Source organism: Cupressus sempervirens, chromosome 1 (assembly GCF_028749045.1).
Source record: "Cupressus sempervirens isolate cs-2001-9-10 chromosome 1, ASM2874904v1, whole genome shotgun sequence".
Lineage (NCBI taxonomy): Eukaryota > Viridiplantae > Streptophyta > Pinopsida > Cupressales > Cupressaceae > Cupressus > Cupressus sempervirens.
In genome coordinates, this window is record NC_143118.1 from 157552245 (window position 1) to 157579752 (window position 27508).

At 32.9% G+C, this 27508-nt stretch overlaps 1 protein-coding gene across 1 annotated transcript; it reads right to left on the minus strand.

Annotated features, from left to right (window-relative positions):
* Positions 1 to 9853: 9853 nt before the first annotated feature.
* On the minus strand, positions 9854 to 27210 carry LOC149576629 (alcohol dehydrogenase class-3-like). Its single transcript, XM_089817662.1, has 10 exons — positions 26936 to 27210; positions 26127 to 26263; positions 25305 to 25354; positions 24847 to 25172; positions 24671 to 24753; positions 16499 to 16574; positions 16355 to 16416; positions 16168 to 16263; positions 15897 to 16058; positions 9854 to 10137 (listed from the first exon to the last, which is right to left on the minus strand). The coding sequence occupies exons 1-10, from the start codon at positions 27003 to 27005 to the stop codon at positions 10027 to 10029; spliced, it is 1173 nt and encodes a 390-aa protein (XP_089673788.1). The 5' UTR covers positions 27006 to 27210; the 3' UTR covers positions 9854 to 10026.
* Positions 27211 to 27508: the final 298 nt, after the last annotated feature.

Here is a 27508-nt window from a genome sequence, read left to right on the forward strand (position 1 = left end):
CCTCAAGTTGCCTCTACAAAATGTTCACTTTTCTCAAAAAAAAAAAAGAAGTTCTCTAACCTTGTTGTTCTCTATTTATTAGATTCCAAGTTTCTGATCATATCATGTATCTTCTCCACTTCTACTCCATAGTCTTCAATTCTAGATTGTGGGAGTTGTAACTTGACAAAAAGTATTTCAAGTTCACTTAACTTACTTTTAATCTAACTCTCCAAGTCTATAAAGTACTTCTATGATTCCACACATTGTCCATACATTCTTTTCTCTTCATCAATATTCTTTCTCAATCCTTTGAAGTTTCCATCAAGTGCCTTTAGACCATTTCACACATTAGTGTACACTATGTTAAATAGTGTTGCATCATGTTTTACCTGAGCTTGCATTGAAGCTACTTCTACTAAAGTTGTGAACTCCTTATCAAAGGTTTTCACCAACTCCATGGCCTTTGAATACAAGTCTGGAATAGATACAGTTGTAATAATTGTCTTCTACATTTTGTCCAAGACTTCAGTTAATGTCTTCTCCAAAGACTTTACCGATTTGTTTTTCTCAAACAATTTACTCAATGTGCTCATCAGGCCTTTCTAATCTTAATCATCTGATGTTACCATTGTTGCCACCGATGGATTGGTTGTTGATGATGTTGTTATTCTCACTAGAGTTGCTATAGGAAAGAGTGGAACTACTCTTAGTTATGTGCCCTTCTTCTCTTCCTCAACCTTCTTCTTTTCTATAGCTAGCCTTTCTGCTTCTTTCTTGTCTTCCTCCTTAGCTATTTTCTTATTATCTTCTTCTCTCTTTTTTGATTCCTCTTCTACTTTCTTATTCTTTATCTCTTCTTATTTCTTCATCTTCTCTTTGTATCCTTTCCTTCTTTAATGCCTTTGTCTCTTTCTTCTTTACTTCTTCCTCATCTCAAAGCTAGAGTAAGCAATAATATTTCCAAGAATGGATTGGATCAATGTTGCAAAAGGATTCTCCTTAGTGTCCATAGTTATGTGCATACTATCCACTTGCATAGAATCAATACCCATAAATGTGAGGTGGTGAGGGTGCTTGATGTGTTTCCTCTACTTCTTCCTCTTCCTTGGAAGGTGTATATACTTGTAAATATACTTGACTCTTAGGTTTAGGCTATGCACTCACCTTAGGCATTGTAGTCATGTACTTTATAATTTCCTCCTTAGTTTCTTTCCTAACATCTTCATAGTTGTCTCCCATCAAAAGAACTATTCTTCTTTTGTTCCTCAGAAAGGGCTCAATACCCTTCAAAATTTTATCTAATTCCTCCTTAGAATCAACATCACATATAGTTTATTTATAATTGTGATCCTCATATTCATATCTTCCTTAGATTTCCTCATTTTTCTATTTACAAGACTATTATATAGATCTTATGGTATTTTATTTTGTATATTCTCAAATCTTTTGTTCCTCAAAATCATGTTTCTTACAATGGCATTTTCTAACTGCCTCATGTTGAGATAATGGGCGTTGCACACATTGCATAATATTGTTATATTATTTTATTTTATTTTATTATGTAATGTTGCACCTAAATGGATGTGTAACATGTCAATATTCCCATGAGATATACTTAATGAGTTGTATTGTAACATTATGATAGTATTTCATGTAATTATTTAATATTGGGGGAAATAATTAAATTTCCAATATTAAATGTGGGGTAGGTGGGTTAGGTAGCACATGGTTTTAGAATATGGTTTATGTAATACCACTTGGTGGTTTTGTGAGACTTGCTACTATATAAGTAGCCCCAAGGGTAGTTGTTGGTGTGAGAAAGTGAGGAAAAGACATAAGGGAAAAAGGCAAGAGTCAAGTAGGATAAGGCTTGACAGGTTAGCCAAGGGAGCATTTGTGAAGGTTGGAAGCATGGCGTGGGATGTGTGGATTAATGCTTGTTCACATGGATTGCTTAGTTGTGGCTATGGCTTTGAAGCAATGGTTTTTTTTTGTTGAATGATACATGGTGATGGATGTTTTTGGAGGCTAGGTTTTTCCCTCAATGAGGATTTCCTAGGGTGTATCTTGTGTCACAATTTTTGTGGGTATGTTGTCCATTTTCTTACATATTTATTTCAGATCTATTATGGGTTATGTGGAAATAGTTATATTCTTTCTTGCAAGTTTCCTTACACCTTCTATCCATATTACTATACAAATCATAGTATTTTCTCAATTGTACAAAATTATCATCATTAGTAATTTGAATGTTAAGGTTTTCTACATTTGGCTTCCATGATTTCTTTCTAGTTATTTTTCTTCCTTCTTGCATATCCAAGACTACTGGTCTATCTTCAGTTTCATCCTCTAATTCCTCATAATCACTAACTTGCACTATTCGTCTTCTCTTTCTAGGTATGTTGGTGGTCTACTTGACCCTTTTCTTAGTTGCTTGTGCAAGTTCCTGCTTCACCTTCACCAATCTCTCTGACTTCCTTTATGCAATGGATGATTCAACCTCTAGTTGAATTCTAGGCTAATCACTCCTTGATCTAACTAGTTGCATTGGTGTAACTATTGCATATGGTGCAATTAGCACTTGTGCACAAGGTTGTGCTACTATCACACCCTCTGAAGGTCTTACAACTACAATGAGAGTTGTTGTCAACACTTCAATTTGTCCACTATCCTTCATCTCTAGTTCAATACCTTTAATCTCATTAAATTCTTTCATTTTCATGCCTGATTCCTTAAGAATGGAATCTATCTCTTTCTCAACCTTTTTCTTGCTTTCTTTGTTGTATAGTTTGGAATGAACTATTCTCATATTTTCCTTGTAAGTACCCCATCTAGGGCATTCTATGTCCTCAAATTCAATAATAATTTTTGCATACCCTTCTATAAGCTCTATGCTCATCCCATCTCTCATAGGTCTATAAATTTGGGAATTACTACTTCCATGTAGGTGTTGTCAACTTCCACCATAAAGCATATCTCTTCCTTGTACTTCTCTACCATAAAGGGGGATATCATATACCTTTGTTTCATCTCAGACTAGAAGTTCTTCATCATATTGTCAATGTCATCATCTCTAAAAAAATTTTGGTTTAGACCTATTGCATTGAGTAACCAACTTTGTTATGCACTTGTTGCTATCCCAACTTATCAATCCAGGAAACTTCCTTGTAGCATAAAAGAATATTTGAGTCAACAAGGACTCAAATCTAAAAACTGCAATCTTTGCAATGTTGTCCAATAGTTGCAATCTGATAATCTCACACAAATTTACCTTTCTTTCTTGCATAGCTATTACATAAGCTGGATGAAAAAATCTAGATGGTACTAAGTTAACCCTTGATCCATGGTTCAACTTGTACCCTAATATCTTGGTTAAAAATTTTACTCCTCTATCTTGAATGGAGTCTACCCTCATGTTTCTTCTGTCAAACTTTGTATTTAGGTTTCTCTCAACCATATTCCAAACATGTTTCTCACTGATAAGATTGCAACCTTCATTACTCAATCCTCTAACCTTATGAATTAGGTCATTTCTAATAACAATCTTCTCATCTCCTAGCCAAAACATATCATCATGTACCCTACTCAAAATGATTTGGGTCCAACTATGATTGTTGAACTGCGTATAAAATATATACTTCACTAGATTCAAATTTTCTAGGTCCACATACTCAAACTTCATGGATAGGTCATTGTTACACATCTTTCCCAACTCCTCATGAATCTCTTCATCACCTATTCTCTCAATCTTATAGTCAATATAACTTTTGATATCCGCGACATACGACACTTTTTTTGGAACTTATGAAAATGTGCCCAACAGATCATCCAATAAAGAAATAAATGGATGTTTCTTAAACTCATATTTTGGTCTTTCACTTACAACATACACATTGTGACTTTCCATTTGAGCTATAAACACTAAAATACTAGATTCAAGCTTCACAAAATACCTTAAAATCATGATTTAGGGTTTTTGCAATTGTCCTCTCCTTGCACTTCACTCTACACTTCAATTCATTGTCAAATCAATCTTCCATTAACTCAAGACACTTCGCATGAACAAATAATACATGCAATCTTTCTTGAAATCCTTAAATCATTTCAAATCACACTACGCATTAAATGCATATCTACCATAGATTCAAATAATGTCTCTGTATACCAGTAAGCTTGATTTCTCAATTTCGGCTCACTGTAAACATATCAAGATTGTGCACTTGACCATATCCTTTTATCTATGTCCTTAACCTCATGTTAACTACATAAATTCCATCTCCCACTCTAACATTAGTTATGGCCAACTAATGCCTTGCCACAATTGAAACTGCTTAATTCAGGTAGGATAAGTCACAAACAATTTGCAACTTCAATGTCTTATCAAGTGCATCAAAAAAGTATTCCTCCAAAATTGTATAAGAGCTTTCTAGATCTTTAGTTGTCACAAATGCTTATTTAAATTCATCAACATCTTCCTTAATCACTTCATTCTGACTATTGTCATTTCCATTAACATTCCTTCTATTATTTCTATTGATGTTCCTTTTATTATTTGGATTCCTATTAATGTCCCTTATGTTCATTCTACAAAATCTTGATGTGTGTCTGAAGTTATTACATAACTAACAAATAGGTGCCTTTCTCCACTAATTCATTACATTCTGATTCTTAGGTGCTCTGCAATTCCTTGCAATGTGTCTAGGTTGTTACACTTGTAACACACAAACTAGTTCTTCTCTTCATTAGTTGTCTTCACATCATTGGATCTATTTTATGATCTTTCTCTTTCATTACTTGCAGGGTTAGTATTCCTAGACATTCTACTATTTGCATTATTACCATCAAACTTAAGTTTCTTACATTCAACTACTTTATGTCCATAACCATGACAATTATAACAATAGAAATTGGTAATGGGTTTAAAGGGCTTACCTATGCAATATCTTTTCATGTTCCCAACATCATTACATATGAAACATCTATCTCTAAACTCACGTCTTACTTCCTTGAGTGGTTCATCTTGCTTAGGTTTATCATCATGCTTTGTTTTCTTAGGTTCATCAGGTTTAGTTGATAAATCAATTAACTCAACTTCCTTTGATACTTCATTAGATGTGCTTGATTCTACCTTAATTGTTTTAGATTCCTTAGAGGATTCAATACTTGGATTTGGTTCTCTTTTGATTTCAACTTTCTTGGTTGATTTCTCTCCAATTAGATATCCAAGTCCTATCTTTTCATAAGGTCTTTGATGAAATATTTGTTGATCTATCTTTTCACTACTAGAATAAATTTTCTCTAACTGTTGCTTAGCTTGTGTCAATTCTCCTTTCACAATAATGTTTTACTTCTCTAACTCAATATGTTCAATCTTGATAGTATCAATTTTAGATGTAACTTGACTTTACTAGGATCTAAGATCTACATTCTCAATTTTTAGTTCCAGTTCATTCTTGCTACCATTTCTCTTAAGACTCAACTTAAATTCAACAATTTTGAGTTTGTGTTTCAAGATCTCATTTTCTTTCTAAAGATCTCCTACTTCATCATTATCACTAGTCTATGCAATTTTTTTCTTGCCAGGATCTAAATCATTAATCTTGTCTTTTAACTTGCCAATAATTTTTTTTGCATCTTCATATCTATCTTTTAGGTTATCTCTTTCTTCAATAAGAAGGTTAATCTACTCAAGATATTCTTCAAGGTTTTTCTTCAACTATTCCATATCTTTAGAGATCTTACTTAAGTTTTTCAACTTCTTCAAACTAACTAAGCTCTAATACCAATTTCTAGAAATAGATAACATTGAGAGGGGGGATAAATTGGTATTCTACAAAGTTTTTCCCACAACTGAATATTGTTAATTACTTTATAACTTGCACATGAAAGTAAACCAAGAATTTTGAATAGTAAATATAACCATGCACATAGATAACTCATAACACCATTATTTGTTAACTAGGAAAACCCTAGCCAAGGGAAAACCCCAATGGGGATGACACCCACTAGATGATTCACTAAACAATAAGATCTTGTGAAGGATATTGACCCTGTTAGGAGTCTATGAAGTACATATAGTGTATCAAGTCCATGTTAGGAGATTAGGCCTTGTTAGAAGCCTCAACCTTGTTAGGAGTTGCTCCAACCTTATTAGGAGTTGGTAGAACAAACACAATGTATGCAAGAAGATCCCACTACTCTAACATGCAACTATACAATTCAATTATTTATAGGAATAGATATACATATAATACATGGTGTTTGTTATACTTTGCACTTGTTCTGATCATACATAAAAATTGCATCACATAAGGCTCACAATTCTTTCAAGCTCTACATACATTAGTTTGCATCATGTAACACTTACTCATCTATCATAGATAGCACATTTATCTTTGCAAGATAAGATATTTACTTATACCCTGCATATTTAAAAAACTATGCTTAGTCAGCCATCATGTGTTTACATTCTTGTCATAATATAAAATAACATATGAATTAATATCCACATATTTGGCTCATCCTAACTTAGTAATTATTTCATAGCCAAAATAATTCCTAAGGTTGTACAATCCAATTCTTTGCTATGCTCTATTTTGTATTAATAAATACCTATACATGTATTTTGACCATAGCTTATGTTGTACTATCTATACGTGCTTGCACACTGGTACATATCATCATGATATTGCGATGAAGCTTACCTCAATTGTGCATGAGATAACTCTCAACGAGTCATCCATAAACTTAACATTTGTTCATTGTGTTGTTGCAAACTCTCTAACACTTAGACAATTTTCTAACTCTAAATGCATAAATGAAATGTTGAATGTATGTTTCCATAAATGACAACCATCAAGGCATCTATCTAACCATACTTCCAACAAAATAACATATCAATCAAATGTCATTACTTGAGGGATAAAGTACAAGAAAATTAAGTAAGGCTTGAGTATATGAGTTATAAGGAACAAAGTGCTAATATATTTACCAAGCCACTGCCTAAGGATGGTTTTGAGTATCTAAGAGGTAAATTGGGGGTCATGTCTCTATCCAAAATTCACTAGGTGAACCTGCATATTGCATCAATTCATGGATGAATTGTAGTATCTTTTGGATTTGATGCAGACATATTCACACTTTGAGATTATTTCTGAAGTTGTGAAGTTAACTGTGATAAAACTAATGTAATATGTACATGGAAGGTACAAGGATAACTACAAGTTTTAATAAGTTTCATGATGAAATTTATAATGACCTTTGGAATTTTTGTCAAAGGGGGAGAATATACTATAAGAAGAGGGAGAATAGCCCAAATGGGGAGAATATATCAAAGGGAGATAATTCAATGGAGATGTCAATGAAGAGAGAAACAATAATCAAAATAGTAAAGGAAGCTAGATTAACCAAAGAGGGAGTGATACAAAGATGAAGATGACAAAAAACTGAACCTAAAATAGGAGATCACAATCAAAGTGGAGTAATGTTGAAGAAGTTGAAGAGTTTTGTTGTTGCTAAGGATATAGGCCAAGTAATAGTTGGAAGAAGCATAATTGTGAAGTTAATTTTTCATCAATGTATACATTTTATCATCGTATGTAATGTTTTCTAATGTAAAATCTTATGTTTTATCTTTCAATTAATGCCAAAGGGGGATATTGCTAGCCCCAACTAATATTTCAATTGATAGTGTGAGATTTTTAGGTGATGATGCTATGAATGTAAGAGAGTCATATTAGTTGTTATCTTATCATTGGTGTCTAAGTCTTAGTTTTCTAGACATTATGCTAACTCAGGAAAGTGTCATATCATTTAGATTGATGAAGAGGATTTCAAGAAAGTATGATGAAGTCAAAGTTGATATGTAAGGTATTCAATGGGTACTAGAATGAGTTGGGCATTGATTATGTAAGATTGGTTTGATTGTTGTACAATCATGTCTTATGGAGAAGTATTGAAGATCACAAGCTTAACTAAGTCACAAGGTTAATGAAAGGAGACTTTATTCATTGAGTGACTACAATATTACCTAGAGAATTGGTAAAGAAAGAATGTAGTATTGCCTAAGAGAGTAAGTATTAACCAAGTTATATGTTACCCAAGTAAATGTAATGTTTACCAAGTGACATCTAGATTAACAAGTTTGGAAAAGTGGAATCTAAAGCCAACTTTAGATGGAAATTTAGAAAGTCCAAGAAGGTCTAATGTGAGAGTCAAAGTTTGCTACAAGATTTATGACTGCAAAAATTCAAGAAGGATCTAATGAAGGAAATTAAAGAAATATAAGGATGGACACAAATTTCTATGTAAAGCTATATTTTCTATGTGTCTAAGTTCATTGTATGAAGGAATTCTATTATAAACCTAAGATCGATTATTCTAATTAAGCAGAAAAAGATGGAAGGATATGGAAGCATTGAGAAAACTATTTAAAGAGGAGAATGAGATAGTTTAGGATTTTTTTTCAAAGAGTTATTGTTGCTGGTTCAAATTTTTTGTTGGCTAATGTTATTAATGACCATATTGCTATTAAGAGTGAATTTTTTTAAGAAGAAGAGCTAAGTGTTGATCCAAGTGAACTAAGTTGAGCAAAGAGAAGACAAGAAGAAAAATTTATGAAAGAGGGAATCAACCAAGCAAGTAAAAGATAGAGAAGGAACAATTAAAAATATATATGAACAAGAAAAGGTAGTTTATATTCTTAAAATTACCCTTATATTGTTACTATTTAACTATTGTATTGGAAAATCTTAGAAACTGCACTGAGTGGGCCTAACAAGTATGTGAAATCCTATATGGTAACATCGATTAGTAGTGTTTGTAAGTCCTTTAAATTAGGCCACTCTTTTTAGCCAGGGATAGGGAGTGATAAGGTCTAGATAATATTTTGCATAAATCCTCTAACAAGGTCACTTTAACAAAGTGTATGTAACCTTTAACAAGGTTTTCTCCTAATAGAGATCACTTTGAAAAGTGAAATGTTTGAGCTGCTAGTCCTAGGTGGTTTTTCCCTTAATAGGGTTTCCACGTTAAAAATCTTTGCGTTAAATTATGCAGATGTTATTTGTGTTGGAAGTTGATTTACATGCTTTAAATATTTTACTACAACTCAATAATAACTAAGATATCACTTGGTAATAAGTTGAAATTACTGACAATTGGTAATGCATGGAACAATTTGATAATTTTTTAGAAAGTTGTGAATGAATGAGTTAATTCTAAATATGGATGTATATACTAAGTAATTGATGTTATTGTTGTTGATTTTTATGATTCTTTGATGGTGTTGAAATGTTTGAAGAGATTGTAACATAACTAGACATAACTAATCCAGTCCCCCCCACCCTCTTAGTTATCTAACATTTTATTATACAAAGAAAATCATAAGATTTTTCTTATAAACTATTAATATCTAAGAACATAATCAATCCTAGGGAGAATTATACTTAATTTCCAAACATAGAGTCCAAAATAGTTTTGAGTGGATTTTTTCTTGAACTATTAATATTGGGCTAAGTAGACCAAACTCATGATTTTCTTGCAAAAAAAAAATAAACCCCATAATGAATCAGTTCCAATTAGACCTCTATCTAAAAATAGAATACATGGAAAATGTTGCTTAATCCTTGGGATAAGTAATTATATTTCAATTCAAAAAAGTGTGGAGACAAAAATATTATTTATACATAGTAACAACATTCAGATCTAGTTTGGCAATTTTTCTAATAGGGAGGACAATATCATAGTCTATATTTAAGTTATTTTCTCCAAAATAAGTAAAATATTTCTTTTCATAAATCAACACTAATAAGAACTTGAAAAAATCATTGCATGCATTAAAATTTTAGAATTACAATAACAATAAGCACATGAAAAAAAATTCATTCATTTCCAATCAAAATTATTTTCTATCAATACAAAGAAAATTAGATTTTTTGTTAAAAATATAATCAAATTAAATATATTAAATTAATTTTTATCTCGCATTGTATATGTGTTTTATCATGTTTGAGAAAAAAATATGACTCTCAAATCTATGCTCAATTACATATGAATAATGCATCTCAAACTATTCCCTTTCAATAAGAAATCAAAGGCATCATTTATACGTGATAATGGAAGCTCATGAGTTATAAACTCATCCACTTTAACCTCCTGCAATGACCATGGAGAAAAACATTAAAAACATTTATCTCTTTGCTTTGATCATTAAAAATATTTATCTCTTAAATAAGAAAAATAAATTTCAAAAATAAAGAAAGCATATTCTTAAACTTTATTAAATATGTTAAATATACAATTTAAATTCTTAATTTATCTCATTTATATTGACTGGCAATAAAAGTGAGAAGGTTGCTTCTGTAGTGCCTCTCATGTTTGCAGTCTATGTCTTGTCTATTTTGATTTGAGAGATACTTGATACTCTTATTATTTTGTACCTTATGATGACCTGAGGGTCAAATGTTATACTTGGATTCAGTACCATAGATGCTTTACTGCTATACTGCTCAGTTTATCACATTTGCATGTTGATGCCATTTTTAGATGACAGTAGATCTATGATGGTATTTGGTTATATGATGTATTGGACCTATTTGTTGATTATGTTATGAGATGGATTCTATGCTATGGTTATTTACTTCATTCTTGTATCTTTATGCTTTCTGCGAATGTGAGTGATGTAAATGGATTAAATAGGTATTTTAATACATATTGCTTCAGCTATGATATTATTTTCCATTGCACTTGATCGTGTGTTTTAGTGTGCAGGAATTATATCCCTGGCAGTGGCACATGGAGTTAGTGATTCAGCTATTCATATTTACCCATGTCATTCCTATATGGTCGACGTACCCTTATTGTTATTATTTAGATCAAAACCTTTTGGTGATTAGTAAATCCGAACTCATTTACATCATGTGATTAGACCAATGAGTATGTCTATGCATCTAGAAGTTCGCATTTGTCACGAAAGTGTTAAGGGTTTTTCTATGTCTTTGGGGTTTTCAGGTTTTAATCTTTTCAGATTTAATTTCTGGCAGCTTTTCCTTAGGTGAAATTCTGTTGCGGATAATAACCTATTTTTGTTTGGGTCAATTCGGAGTTTAACTACTCCAACTAGCTATTTTCTAGAATCGACTATTCACCCAAAAAGTGAATAAGTATGGGAAAAGTGATTTTATAAATCACTTATCACAATTTGGAAATCCTCTTCTATAGTATTCTTGTTTTGTTCGTTCTGGGAGCTGTGAGCGTGGGATCTTTGCGAGGTTGGTCTCATTGGATTTAGCTCGAGGAGTTCTTGCTTTGCCGTCAGTTTCAGTAGTTTTGGTGAATTGATTATTTTATTGTGCGGGTTTCGATTTCTGCCCCTTTTTCCATCAGGTAGGGCCTTCCCGTTTTATTGGTTTTACTTCATTTTTGCTTCTATTTCTTGTAGCTGTATGTTAGGAGGATGAGAACTAGTGTTCCCCTCTGTTTTTGTTTGTTGGCTCTGCCCGGTTGGTCGGGTATGAATGTTTTACCTATTTTCGAAATGGGGGTTTGGGTTTTTGGGCCGTTATGCTGGCTGTTTTTGCATACGGTGTTCGTTTTCAATTATTTTTGGATTTTTGGGGTTTTTGAACCTAAAGGCCAAATGGGTTTTAATTTTGAAATTTTTTCAAAATTTGGGATTTTTACCTCATTTTGTGTGCCGCCCTATTTTCTTGAGTTTTCTTGGCACATTTTGGTTCGTGGACCTAGATGATCTATTTGGATACCAGTTGAAACACTTTTGCATCTTTTTTTGCTTTGGGATGCGTGTAGCATCCGTCATCCCGATTATGTTTTTCAATCGATTGACTTCTGTTTGCATTCTCATCCTGTCCTTGTGTATGATCTCTGTGATGGTGGTGCACCACACACATGTACATTGTCGGGTGACCTGCGGGGCTCGATCTTCCATGGTGCTTCCAGAAGTTGTGATCATTGGGGTTGGGTTGGGAGTTTGCATGCCTACGGGCACTCATCATTGGATGAGCATGGGTAGGGTAGGGTAGCATATGGAGGGGGCTTCTACCTCGTAGCCTGGTGAGCATTGTGCCTAGAGGGTTGGCGAACGAAGCTTTAATTAAGTGAAAATTAAATAAATATTGGGTGGTAATAATCTTAAGATAATAAAATATTTGGGGTACAAGAGCCTTTCCATTGAGGGATGTTGAATCTGCGCAAGTCCTAGCTTGAGCTTTTTGATGCCAAGCGACTCTCCATGATGTTAGTCCCTACATAGTAAGCCCATTGAGGTGTCTGACCAAGACCTAAAGTTTATGCATTGTCTATGTCTTGGTTTCAGTCATCATACTGCTTGGCATGAGTGTTAGCCATGGTTGTTGTGTTTTTGTGTGTTTGTGGTTGGATCGCTATCTCCATCAACACGATGGGTGTGGACCCACAGGTGCCACATGGTTGGGAGGCATAGCTACCTTCACCACTGCTAGTGACCAGTGTACAGAGACGGTCTATTGTCCTAGTACGACTGTAGTTGGATGTGTCACTTGGTACTTTGATATACGGAGTATGCTTCTTGTGATTTATGCTCTCATTATGATGTTATCATGTTTAGATGATGTTAGTTTTAACGCATTCCTCATTATGATGATTAGCATGTAGTAGATGATGTTATCTAATTACAGTTTTATCTTATGCTTACTACTAGCATGTTAGATTTTATTTACTTACATTGTAGCATGTTTAGTAGTGACGTCCCTATTACGACAGCACCAATGATTTGATCGATGGCTTGGGATGTTATGCGGGGGGGATGGCTAGGGCCCACGATGGTCCTATGATGCCATTGAAAGTTGGGAGGAACCGCGTACTTAGTTGGTTATTTTGCTCATTGCAATGTTTACTATGTTATTGCGATGTTTCTTTCAGTTGAATGTGATGTTTCCTTTCTTTACTTTTCCCTTCTCTATTTGGTAGATGGTTAGATTCTAGTGTTCTATCCTTTAGTTACTCTGTTATTGTTCGAGTGCTCTCACCTCGAAATGTGGATCCGGTACTCCCCGATGTGGAGCTTTTTCTGTGTGTTTGGCCTTTTCTGAGGTTCTTGAAGTGTTATTATTTTCTATGGGTGACATTTGTTCAGCATTGTGTGACACTGATAAAGTATCGCACACCCATAGAAAGAATTTAGTACGATACTATAAAGTATCACACGCATTACTAGAGAAGTATCATATGACACTGGAAGAGTGTCACACGGCTTCATGAGAAATATCGCGTGATACTTTTCCAGTATCGCACGCCTTCTTGAGAAGTGTCGCACGCACTAAGGGAGCAGTGTTGCCCTCCCTTAGCAAAAAGTGTCACACGGCCTTTGGTTAAAACCTGCGCATGCCACCAGCGGGCACTTTTTGTAGTGTTTCGATCATTTTGAGAGTTGATCTAGATACCCTTTGGGTGTTCTTGAAGCATATGTTGTTGCATTTTGTATTCAGGAGGTTTCTTTTGAAATTCAATTTTTGGGTTTCTGTTGTAGTCCTTCGGGGTTTAAAATATATTTTAATATATGTGACGATTCATTTGAGATGGGTTTCAGACCTCTACGAGCTAAGGTGTAGATTCTAGGAAAAATCAGGGCTTTAAAAATTTAGACTTAGCCAAATTTCAGGGCTTCAGGATTTCAGACTTAGCTAGTTTCCAAGAGTCAGCTTATGTCTTTTAGCTTGGTAGGTCTTTGTGGTTTTCGTGGTTGTGTTCTGGTTGGTAGTGGCGTTTGGAGATGCGTTGGTGCTTGGTTGTCTTTCAGTCTTCCATTGCGATCTTTTGGTTTGTGTAGGTTGTATCATGTGCACTTACACTTGTTAAAAAAAAATTTGTTCTAGCTTGTTTTTCATCCTTGTTTCCAAGGATCTCTGAGCGGGGCATTACAGCTTCTTATGAATTTAAGTCACATGCAATTTAATTTTATAATTTTGAAAAAAGACAAATGACTTATCCATAGAATTAACTATTCATTTCTTCATTTTAAAATGTGTCATTTTACTACCTAAATAATTTAACTCATTTGATTTATTTTCAAAAATCACTTAATAAGAAAAATTCATATAATATGCATCCTTACTTGTTATTTATAGACATTCTGATTTAATTTTCACCCTTCTGAAAGATACAATGAACTTCTTAAAATGTCTCATTGTTTCAATTAGATGTCATGTATGTGCACATATGAATGCATTTTTTCAATACCTTCCTATTATTTATATAATTTTAACTAGAGACATAATTTACAATCATATCTAAGTTCAAAATGAGTTTCTATTTTCATCTTGGACTTAAAATATTTATTACAAAATGATGCATGCTATAAAAGGATTTAATTTTAAAGTGCTTATACATATCAACCTTCAAAATCTTGCAAAACCAATTTAAACAATAAGCCCTGACAATAATAGTTATCAATGATAAAATAAAACTAAACTAAAGTGCAATTGACATAGCATTTGTTTTGATTAAACTGTGTGGATTTTTCATTTATAATTTTCTAGTTACTATAATTTTACATGACTATATGTAATCTTATAGTAAGTAGAATCTACTAGAAATGTCTCTATTTGTAGGCTAGTATATTTAGTCCATGTTAATCATTTCAAGCTTTATATTATTGCATTTAGTAATGTTATTAATTTAATTTTTTATGTAAGGTCATGTTTTATAAGGGATGGAGATTTGTAGAACTTTTATTATATGAAAATCTCTAAAAATATAAATTGGAATAAAAGTGAAGATTATGAAATTACAAAAATGTTTCAAATAAAAATTTTATGTGGCTTGTACAAAAAAATTAATACCTTGTTGTGACTACCTTACCTTTGTTAACTAGAATATAATTGAAATTAAGAGAAAATTTCGCTTAATAATAAGAAGCCTTGGCCACATCATAGAAGACTATGTGGTGTAGAAAAAATATTACTTCACAACCATAGGAAGACTAGAATAGTGAGTAATAGTCCTTATTGACCAACTATGTAGTTTATAGAGGATTTAGAATTCCAATTATAAACACCCTGCCATCTTTCCACAAACTCTTGTCAACCACCTATATCTACCTATGGACTACATTAAATAAGTTTTCCACTTTTCTTTAATGTGCATAAATGTACTTGGTATTTCAAAGGTGGGTCCATTTTCTTTATGAAAGTATCAAATGTATGTTTTCAATAAATGCACATATTTTGAACAATACTAGTCCATTATTGAAGCAAGTATTGATCATTTTGCATTGAGAAAATAGTGATCAACAACTTAAATAGTAAACTTAATAGGTTTCATTTCTAAAATCATGTGCAAAGTTGTGATATCAATTATTCCTATCACGTTTAACATTTTCATAGAAAATAAATGTACATAAATAACCATATCAATCTCTAGAACATATAAAGAAGGCTACCTAAGCAATTATTGACCACATTTTCTAAGAGTGATAAAAGATCAAAATCAACCAAATCAACCATTTCTTACATCTCACTACTAAAAATATGCAAATATACATGATTGATAAATCCAAGTTATATTTACGAAGAATAGAAAATAATAGTTACTCAACTTTTATACATTTTAAAGTTATAATGAATAAGAAAGATGTGAGATATGTAATATCCACATATTCTAATAGAAATTATGTGATTGGAGAAATTAACCTAAAAACCCATTAAAAAACTTGTTCTCTATAAAAAAAAAACTATAAATCTTTAAACTTAGGAATTTAATTTTGATGAAAAAATCTTAAGCATATTTTTTTAATAAGAAACCATTAAGTAATTAACACTACGATTTTTTTCACCTAAATTGGTTTTCTAAATACTACACAAACAATTTTAAGATACAGAATAAAATAAAATCTATGAGGAAAAATTCTAAAATTGTACCTTGTTCATGTACATTTCAACAAGACTAGGCAATTGACTTTTCCCCTTGAAACCGCCAAAGGTGGTACCATCAATTCTCCTACCATCCAAAAACTCAGTAGGAAGAAGGCTCAACTTTCGCCCACTTTGATCCACTCCAACAATAATTGCTAAACCCCACCCCTATATTCATAGATAAACCATAAGGAAGAAATCTTTAATATTGATCTATATGATAAATAAAATAAAAATACATTGAACTAAAATCAATCTAGGGAAATGATTGTATTACATCATGTGTTGACAAAAATGCCTCATACATAATATCTGCATGTCCAATGCATTCAAAACTAAAATCCACTCCACCATCAATGATCTCTCGAATCATCTGCAAATTTGAACTACATTCATCAATAGATGCTACATCTTTACAAATTATGAGTTTTCAGTTGGAAATTGTGAAGCCTGGATAGTAGTACCTTATGTATGGGTTTTTCTTGGTTTTGAGGATTGATGAAATCAGTAACTCCGAAAGTCTTACCTAGATAAAGAAAAAAATGAGTATGCATTGTCATAGTGTTGGATGCATTTACATAGTTAAAGTAAAATGAGCATGAGCATACTTATAGAGAATTTTTTAGGATTTGTATCAACACCAATTATCCTAGATGCTCCTCTTACCCTTGCACCTTCTGCAACCTAGAGAGAAAAATGTTAATGATCTTGAAACAATGATTGTGACTAATGATATAAAATAAGAAACTAATATTTAGTATTTGGAAAAATAGAAATTTGTGAAAAAATATACTAAGTTTGGTTTAATATTAATAAAGTCATTTAAATATAGGAATATTTTTGTCAAACAAGATTTTTTATTAATATGTTGAATCAATATTGTTGTCTTTAATATTTATTCTAAGTACTTTTTTTATTTATAATATATATAAATAATACACACACACACATGCATATGTATGTATGTATGTATGTATGTATATGTATATGTGTGTGTATATGTATACACACACATAGATATGTATGTATGTATGTATGTATGTATAAATTTATGTAGATATGTGTGTGTGTGTATACACATATATACATATATATACATACACATATACATGTATATGTATATGTGTGTATGTATATATATATGTATATGTGTGTATGTATATATGTGTATATGTGTATATATACATAGACATATACATACATATATGTATGTGTGTGTATATACATATACATATACATGTATATGTGTGTAAGTATATATATGTGTATATGTGTATGTATATATATGTATATATGTGTATATATACACACACATATACATATATATACACATATATCCATATATACATATGTGTGTATGTATATATGTATATATATGTATGTATATATATACATATGTATATATATACATACATACATATGTATTTATATACATACATACATATATATATATACATACATACATACATACATATATATATATATATACATATATATATACATACATACATACATACATACATACATACATACATACATACATACATACATATATATATATACATACATGTATATATGTACATATATTTACATAAACACACACACACACACACACATATAGGTGTGTGTGTGTAATGCTCTAGCATTTAATTACACACTTAAAACCATCATAAATATGTTTCAAAAATTATTATCATTCAAATATTCTCCTATTTAAATGTTAAATGCTAAAACTCTATTTTCAATAAACTAAAAATCCTCTCGAAATAAAATTTTGTATAACTAAATGTTACATTCTAAAACACTTTTTTCAAATCAATATTATTTTTCTATACTTGACATTCATCTATCTATATTAGTTGGTCTTTTTCATTTTTGTTTATATTTTTTAATGGGCTCTACATTGCTCAAGAAATAAATGAAAATGTCAATATCTCTGGAGGAGTCAAATATTTTGGCTGGCCAGTCTTCATAGGATGTGATCCAATGTGGTTTCATCCTTGGTGCTAAGATGGATCAAAGTGTGACACCTTTTTCTCCGAAGATAGTGGATTCGCAGGGATCTAGACCTTCCATTTTGCATAAGGTAAGTGATTCTTCCTCATATTTTGTTCTATCCTTGGGAGGCCCATGAGTTCCATCTAACATATGTGAGGATGGAGGGGGGAACACCAATGTTAATAATTTGGAGGAGATGTTCGTGTAGATTTTGGACCCCTCGAATTTTTGTCTTTGTAAAATGCATAACACCTTGGTGGGCAAGTTCAATTGTAAGAGACTAGGTATATTTTCCTTTCAAAAATGGGTTCTAGCTTCATAGTCCCTAAAAGAATGGGTTGGGGTTTCAACCCTTCCTAAAGGTTGATTTTTTGTACCATTTACTCTCAAGGAGGTATATCATTAGGTCTTGGCCTCTACACCTAAAATTCTAGGTAATTCTCTACTTCATCTTTGTAAATGGCATCTAGGGTTTAATGACATTTCTCATCTAAACGATGCAATCTCTACTTGGTTTTAACATCTCGGGCTTCCTCTAGAATTTTGGGATGAGGAAGTCATAGTAGGGATTGTTATTTCCTTCTTGAGGAGTATCTTGTCCAACATATCAGTTTACAAGAAACCATGTAAGGTTTATGCATGCCCATTTGTGTGCCTTAGTTGTCCTAGTGACTATGCTATAAGTTTTCATGGTTCTCAAATCAAGGTTGGGATCTTATTTTCTAAACCTTAGAATATGAGAACTCCACATTGTTCTATTAGGTTTTTTCTTTGGTTGGTCATAGCTATTCTCACTTCTCTGAGGGTTTTTCTCCTTTTTTTGGGTCAATGGATACTTCTATCTCTCAATTTGAAGTCATCGTCAACCCCTACATCAAGAATTTCGGGTTCTTTTCCTTCCTAGGAGGTGGTGTTGGCTCTAGTAGTTTCTCAATCTTTTTCAGGTAAAAAGGTTTCTTTATTTGTAGAGATTCATTCAGTAGGACCATCATCCTCAGTTGTTGATGTCCATATTTTCCCTAGTCCTTCCCCCTCTCCCCATCATCTTCTTCCTTCCCTAGTTTCCCTTTTCACTTCTCCTCACCCTAGTTCCCATCCTCTACTACCTATGGAGCCTCTTTTTCTCTAGATTACCTTCCCCTATTCATAGGAATCCCTTGTTCTTTCTCCTAGAATTTATCTCAATAGTGGTTGATGAGTTCCCCCCCACCTCCCACTTCCTCATATTTCAATGTATGCTTAAAGTGATAGATGTGGATGTTCACCACTTGTATGCGAAGAGACTGGCTAAGGATGTGAGGTAATTAGTTGTGGCTAAGGATATTTTTCATGGGAGCCAAAGAACTCTCATGAATTTTTTTTCAAAATTTAGTGGTCAATGATTTTCTCTTTTACAATATTAGGGGCATTAGTATCCCTATTAATAAAATTTTGGTTAAGAATCTAATAAAATATTTGAATCAAATATTTTATTTTTATAAGAGACTAATATGTTAAAGGAAGATTTTCTTGTGTTAGTAAGTTCATTTGGCTCTTTCCACAAGTGGTGGCCACAGATGTTTATGGGACTTCGGGTGGCTTAGCCATAGTTTATAAATTTAATAGTAATTTGGGTGATAGCTTGAGTTAGTAAAATAAGTCCCAACATTTTTCCCTCACACACTAATAGACTAGTTTGAGTTGGATCATTTCTAATATTTATGCCCCCACCTTAGCAGTGCATAGTAGAAATTTTTTATTGGATTTGTTGGTCACTCACTCTACCTTTGCTAAGATTTTATGAATGGTGATGACAATTTCAAATCTTGGGCTATATCACTTGGAGAAACAATGTGTTTGGTTTAGTTTTGTAATTATGTGGGATATTCATTATTTTATACCTAATTCAATTATTTTAAATGAAGACCTTATTGTTATCATAACTTCACCTATTGTAATATGAGGTCATGTAATGAACTCATTCAAATGAGACTTGACAAATGCCTACTCTTGGACTCTTGGAATATAGATGATGAATGTTTTGTGTCTTCTCTAGTTAGATATGGGTCTAAACATAATCCTATTTGGTTAAGTTGGGATCCTAGTGAAATAAAAGTACCACTTCATATTTGGGATCATTTGCACCTAGATAATTTGGGATCAAATATTTACTAGAGAAGTGGTGGAGGGTCTAAATCAAGGGTACCAACATGTTCGCATTAGTAAACAAATTAGAGAATCTATGAACTAGCTTGAAACATTGGAAGAAATTCTCTTTTGGAGATTTTTTTTTCTCAAAAGGTTTAAGCTAAATTTTTGAGATAGGAAAAACCTAGCTGGATATTGAAGTGATCGAATGGGAGGCCACAAGGGACAAGAAGGAAAAGGATCTCCAATGTAAACTTGTCACTATCATAAAAAAATGAGAAGATTTTTTTGAAATAAATATCTATAATCCAATGGATCGAAGAGGAAGATTGAAACACGAAATATTTCCATCAATCAACTTTGAAACATAAGAAAATTTATATTCTATCAAAGAGATCATCAATAATATTGGGAGAAAACTTACTACCCCATATAATTTTAAAAGGGAAGGAGTTGGGTACTTCTCAATCCTTCTCAATCAACCACATAATTAGTTCAATAATAGGGAGACCTTAAGGGAATCCTTATTGGATTGCATCCCAACCAATGCTATCCCATAGGATTTAAAGGAGATAGAAAGGCCTATTAATTATATGGAAGAAGTGAAAGATATTAAAATCTCTCATGGTCCCTACAAGTTTCCTAGGCCTAATGGGTTTCCTCTTTTATTCTTCTAGAAATATTGGGATGTGGATGGGAAGGACATTTTTTTGGTTGTAAGAGAATTATTCTCCTCCAAGGAAATCCTTAAAAAAAATAACAATGCCTCATTATTTTAATCCATAAAAAAAGGTGGTGCAAATTAAATTTTGTATTTTAGACATATAAACTTGTGTAATATAGGGACCACAAAATCCTTTTGAAGTTTGGGGTGATGGATCAAGTCTTTCTTGAATAGACTAATTCACCTACACCAAGAATGTTTCATCCCTACTAGGGTAAATCATTGATGTTAAGTTCCCATTGTGCATGAGGTTATTCACTCTATGGAGAAAAGTGGGAAAGAAGTATGTTTCTTCAGTTGGATATTTCTAAGGCTAATGACATGGTCAAATAGGATTTTATGTTAGTTGTGATGTGGAAAGTGGGCCTCCATGAGATTCTTTTGGAGTTAGTGGAATTCTTCTCAAAAGTTCTACTAAGTTCTTCATCCTCATTAATGACTCTCGACAGGGATACTTCTTATTGGATGGTTTTTTGTGCTAAGGAGACCTATTATTTCCATGTCTATTTATTATTTGAGCAAATGTTCTTAGCAAAAAACTATGTAGAAAAGTTAGTATTTTTTCTATAAATGGGTTTAGGTCCTCCACATCACCCATGATTATTTCCCACTAGAAATTTGTAGATGGTAAACTCTTTGTTGTGGAGTCCATTGTAGTTGAAGCCAAATGTTGGATGTGTCTTCCTTTAGACTTTGCTAAGGTTTCATGGAAAAAGATTAACATTCAAAAGAGTTCCTTGTTCTTCCTTAATAAACCAAGAAATTGCATAGCAATATAGTTATGATATTGGAGTGCTCATTATTTGAATTGCCCTCCTCTTACCTAGGAATGCCTTTCTCTATGGTTAAGGTTCATAATATTGTTAGGTTGGCAGTATTGGAAAGATTTCAAGTCAAGTTAGCAGCTTGGAAAGGGGCTTTGCTAAGTAATGCTACAAAAATCCATATGTGTATTGTAGTTATTCAAAGATCTTACATCTATGTTATGTTTCCATGTCATATTCCAATACCTTTGATTTAAAGATTAGGGATATCAAGGGAAGGTCCCTTTGGTTTGAAGTGGAAGAAAAAGAATTGTCTCTCTATGGTTGATAGGAGTACTATGTTCTTCCTTAAAGAAAAAGGTGGCATGAATGTATGGGATTCTCACCTATTAAACTTGACCATGCTCTACAAAATATATTGGAATATTATTAAGTTAGAAACTATTAGCACAAGGATTATGAGATCTAAATACTTGACTAATAGAGTTGGTCATTATCTATTAGATTCTAACTTCTTCTTGGGATCCAACATATAGAACTACCTCAATAAGACTATTCTAATGTTACTTCAAGTTGATCTCTAGAATGTGGGCAATGGGTAAACTATGGACTTCTAGAAGGAGACCTAGATTAGCCAGAATTGACTAAAGTTTCATGTAGTTTACCTACTCTACAATCCACTTGAGTGGAGCATTTGAGAGAAAAGGTAGTCTATTGGGATTTCTCAGTTTTCCCTACTAGGTGGAAAATTGTCATTAATTAGCTTGACAACTAGAAGAGAGGTATTGCAAATAATTAGTTTGACCATGTTGTATAATTTTAAGGAGTTGAGAGTTTGCAGAAGCTGGCCAATTAATTATCAAGTAATGTCAATCAAAGGTTAGCTTCTCATGGTTGGTCATAGACCTTTGATTGGTTAGTAATGTGATACTCAAGGTATTTCCTAAAGTGGGATTCTTTTGGTGAATCCTTTATCAACCAAAAAATCTCAAAATTGATAATCTTAAGAAGAAGGGTATCCAAATTATGAATTAGTTTTTTTATCTATAAATATTATGAGGAAGAAGAAGGGTATCCAAATTATGAATTAGTTTTTTTATCTATAAATATTATGAGGAATCTATCTTTCACCTCTTGTTTTCATGTTCCTTTTCTTGGAACCTCCAAAAATGACTCATGATCCTATTCAATAGGCAATGGACTTTTCCTGAAGCTCCTATTTTGGTCACAAAATATTGGACCTACCTCTCCTCCTAGCCTTTTACAAAATATTTCTAGTCATATTCATTTCTTTATGCTAGTTGGGCCCTCTAGAAAGAGAGAAATAATAAGATTTTCAAAGGAAGTCTAAGGAGGTCGATGTGATGTATTATTAGGTGGTTAACAATTTAAAGAAGGCCTTTTTAAATATTCACTACTCTAAGCATTCACATCCTCCTAATTCTGTTGATTGGGATATTACCAAGAAATGGGATCTTGTAAGTTGTCTATATTGTTAAAATTTTCCTAGTATTGGAAGGAGAAATGTGGCTAAATGCCCCCCCAACCCAAGATGTGTTAAACTTAACTTCAATGGGTCTTCTCTTTGAAACTCAAGTTGAGTGAGTGGGTGTGGCCTGATTAGTGACATGAAAAGAAATGTGTTAATTGCCTATATGATAAATTTGATGGTCCAAATGGTTTACATGGTAGAGGTGTTGGCATTATACCATAGAATTAAGATAGTTAAAGACAAAGGTTCCCAAAATATTCTCATTAAAGGGGATGTGAAATTTTTTGTTAATATTGTTAATAATAATACAAATTTGTGATGGAAGATCAAACACATCATCATGAAAGTGAAAATAGACCTTTCCATAGTGGAAGAATTTTCTCGCCATCATTTCGTGAGGGAGGGAAATCGTACTCTAGATAGGTTATCAATAGAAGGTCATTGCATGAAAAATTTGAAAATTGAGGATGGATAATTTTTTATCCCTTTGATGGCCTCTATGATGATTGAGTAAGCTATTGCTACTTTGGGCCCAACAATGATGAGGTTATCTAGGTTATCAATGAATGATAATGAAATGTACTTTCCCAGGTTTCCATGCCTTAGGCTTCTTCCTTCTCGATTTCACCTCTCTTTTTTAATCTATGGTACAAAAAAAAAATCTACAAAGATTAAGGGTTTTATGGTTTCTTCTGCTTTAGAGTTAAGATTTTTGTAAGGATAATTTGGTGCTTTACATTGACTTGGATAAGAAAATAAGGGATAAGTAAAACCAAATTGAACTAGATAAAAATGAGGAATTCAAAAATAATGCAATGGTTCGGAAGATCTTGTCTGATATGAAAATGGACAATTATGTGGAGGGCATGGTGGGTTTCCATCCAAGTTTATCTCAAAAAAATTGGATTTTTGAATAGATGGGAATGTGAAAAAAGGTTGTATCTCTTTCATTGTGACAATGGACATTATTGCGACTGTCACTGAGTGGAGCATGGATAACACTTAACGCAATAAAACCCCTAAGGCATCCTACAAGGAGGATTTGGAGATTTTACTGGATGCGAGTGAAAGGATTTTGATATTACAAAGAAGGTTTAATAGGAAAGAGGGAAGGTACAAAAAAATCACTCTCATCACTTCCCTATGCTTAACCATTTTAGGTGGGTTATGAAAGTTTTCTTTCCTTTTTGGATTTTTTCCTCCTTATCCAATTCTATGGTTAAGGCCAATGTCAAGGCGAGAGTCCCCCTCCATCATGGTTTGGTCTAAAAATTGTAAAATTTCCATATTAAATCTTGCCTCGTAACCTAGTCCTGCTTCTGCAATGTATATTGAGCTCAATAATCCAAATTTAACTCCTATTTCATCTAACTCCAAGAGACAAGTTATGTCCCTAGGCAATATCCAAGTCACCTTGACTAGGGTCAATCCATCTATAAAGGCTAAAAATAAAAATGCTACTATTGAGGGAATAGTTGAGCTGTTGAATTATTTGGTGTCCTCCTAGTCCATAGAGTCTTGTTGGACCCCAGAGAATTTTATTCCCAATTTTGTGTAGAACTCTCCTACTAACTATTTTGTCATGTGTCCTCCTAGGACCCAGTTACACGCTCACAGAGACACATAGATATACGTATACATATATAATTTATTGAAATGGGATGACATTACTCACTGCTAGGCCCACAGTACCAAGACCAAAGATGGCCACAGTTGATCCAGGCTGGACATTAGCAGTGTTCCACGCCGCCCCAAATCCTACACATTCAAAAGAAATGTTAATCCACCTGTTTTGCTTTTGTCTCAATAAGTACGACACTTGACGTATTTATAGTTTGTACGTCAGATCACCTGTTGCTAATCCGCAGCCAAGCAGGCAAACTTTGTCCAGAGGAGCCTGCGGATTAATCTTCACCGCGTTGGCAGAATCGACTACGGTGTATTCACTGAAAGTGGAGGTTCCCATGCAATGATAAACTGGCTTTCCGGCGATCGAGAAACGGGTTTTGTGGTCGCTGAGCATGACTGATCTGGTCGGATCGATCCTGAATTTTGCGCAAAGATTTGTCTTTGGAGATTTGCAGTAGACGCAATCTCCGCATTCCCCTGTAAATAATGGCAGTACGTGATCTCCTGCCTTGAGATCGGTTACGCCTTCTCCCACGCTTTCGACAATCCTGTTTTAATCCCACATGCATTGTGTTCAAGAAAGAATTTGTTATAAAACGCAATCCTGTTTTGTTCCCACGTGCATTGTGTTCAGGAAAGAATTTGTTATAAAAGGCAAAGGCAGTGGAGAGAATGTTTACACTGCAGCCTCATGACCCAAAATGCGTGGAAACGCCTTCAGCACCTCATTCTGAGAAAACAAACGCATGAACCACAACAATCTTGCTTGTTAACTTAAATACACGTCCTTTTAAAAAGTTGAAAATTTTATATTATTTATGAATTTACTGTCCTATTCAGTAGTCACAGTTTTGTATGTTGTATCATTAATTTATCTATTGTCCTCTTCAATAGTAAGACTTCATAATGTTTTTTTATATTTGGTTTAATAGAATTAAAAGATTGAGGTGCTGAATCTGTTCTAGTCTCTCCTTGGCCAAGATTCAATTTTGCAAGATGTTCTTGAATTGATTCCAATTTCTTCCTAGTCAAAATTTTATTTGGGAACATATTCTTCAATCATTCTTATTGTTAAACAAGATATATAAGAAAAAAAGCAAAACTCTACATCTATATTAACCATTGACATAATTATATTAGACTAGGGTAAACAATGTTGCTCATGTATGCATTGCAGCCATGTCCAAACCTCTAATTATTCCAAATTACGACCATTAAAAGCTTCCAAAAATGATCCCATGCGTAGCCGATCACACATGTACTAATAGTTGATCATTTTTCAGTTTTCTTGGTTACTGATTGATCCATTTGTGCGAAAAGTACAAAGAGTATTAACATATTAACATTATTTCTAACAGAACGAAGTGGTGCCCATTATGCCAAATGCAAATTAGACACATTTCTGATTGGGTCCCAGCCTTGTTCTTCAAGATATTTGAATCTTTATTAATGGATCCATTATACAAGTTTTGAATGAATATATGAGATGAGCTATGACTTACTTCAGTAGTCCAGTACAAGATATCTGTGTTGCAAAGAGAAGTGTGTGTGATTTTGATGCGAACTTCCATAGCCTTTGGAGGATCCACCTGCACCTCCTCAATTACCAGTGGTTTCTTCGTCCCCCATGCTACTGCAGCTGTTTGAAAACAAAAAACTATTTGAAATTATAGATCTGTGAGAAATGTTTGTATCAATATTTCTCCCCACTCATTATCATTCGAATATGATTAAAATGCTCCATAATACATTCATATAATCGAATTTTACAATAACAGTGATCAACATTAAATACATTATACAGATCTGATATTCATTAAAAAGTATGTTAATACGTTTTTTAATTTAAATAATTACACACAATAACCATTAAAACAAAACAGATCTAGAGCACAGATTTAAGGTAAATACAAGGCAACGAGTCTCCTAAAGCTTCTATAACTTAATTAAATAAAAAAATCATGTTATTGAATTACACTGGCGAAAGATTTTTGTATCAATAATTTAGCATACTCTATTATCTATCATTTGAGATGAAGAACATCAGAATAATAAAGATTACTGGAAGGAAAAAAATTCGTCAAGATGGATCACTGATAGAAAATGCTTTCACAAAATCTAATAAAAATATTAGCAATACACAGTTAGAGTTAGAACTGGTAAAATGTGATTATTAAAAATATAGTTTTTCTTATCTACATCCATAGAGCTATTCCCCATTCTATTTCACACATGTTCGTATTCCTACATTTCATTCAAAACACCAAATAAAATGAACAAAACAATGGCATGCTAAGCCAAAGTCACACACCTTTGCAAGTAATAACTTTGCCAGATGTTTGAGAGGCCTCAGATAAGAAAGCATCTCCATCATTTTCCATTTCGTTTCTTTCAACGTATGAATCTCTGCCAAAAAGAGAAGGAATATTATCGCTATTGTTTTCAAGCTTACTCTTTCTATGCCATGCATGTCATGCCTTTATAGCACTGATCAAATTATTCATTTTGTATCAATTTAAAATTTAAATGAATCCAGCGTGTATTAATGATAACTGGGTAGTTGAAATTAAAGAGAAAGATTGCACTGTTTTAACCTATTTCTCTTCGCTTACGTTAAATATGCACCTGCCTTTGTTGATTTTATTGGTCAATCGTATTGTATTTTTCGAATAAAAGGTTTCTAGCACGCAAGGTAAGAATTTTTCTTTCTTCTCAGAACATATTTGATTTTCATAGTCAAATGTAACTTTCGGTAAATAAAAGTTGATTAATTATTTGTCATATTTTATTAAGGCTGAGGTGTCGAATTCATATTGATGAATGATCGGTACATTGAATGAATATGAGGAACACACAATGTGTCTCTAAGATTTGTTTGGTCACC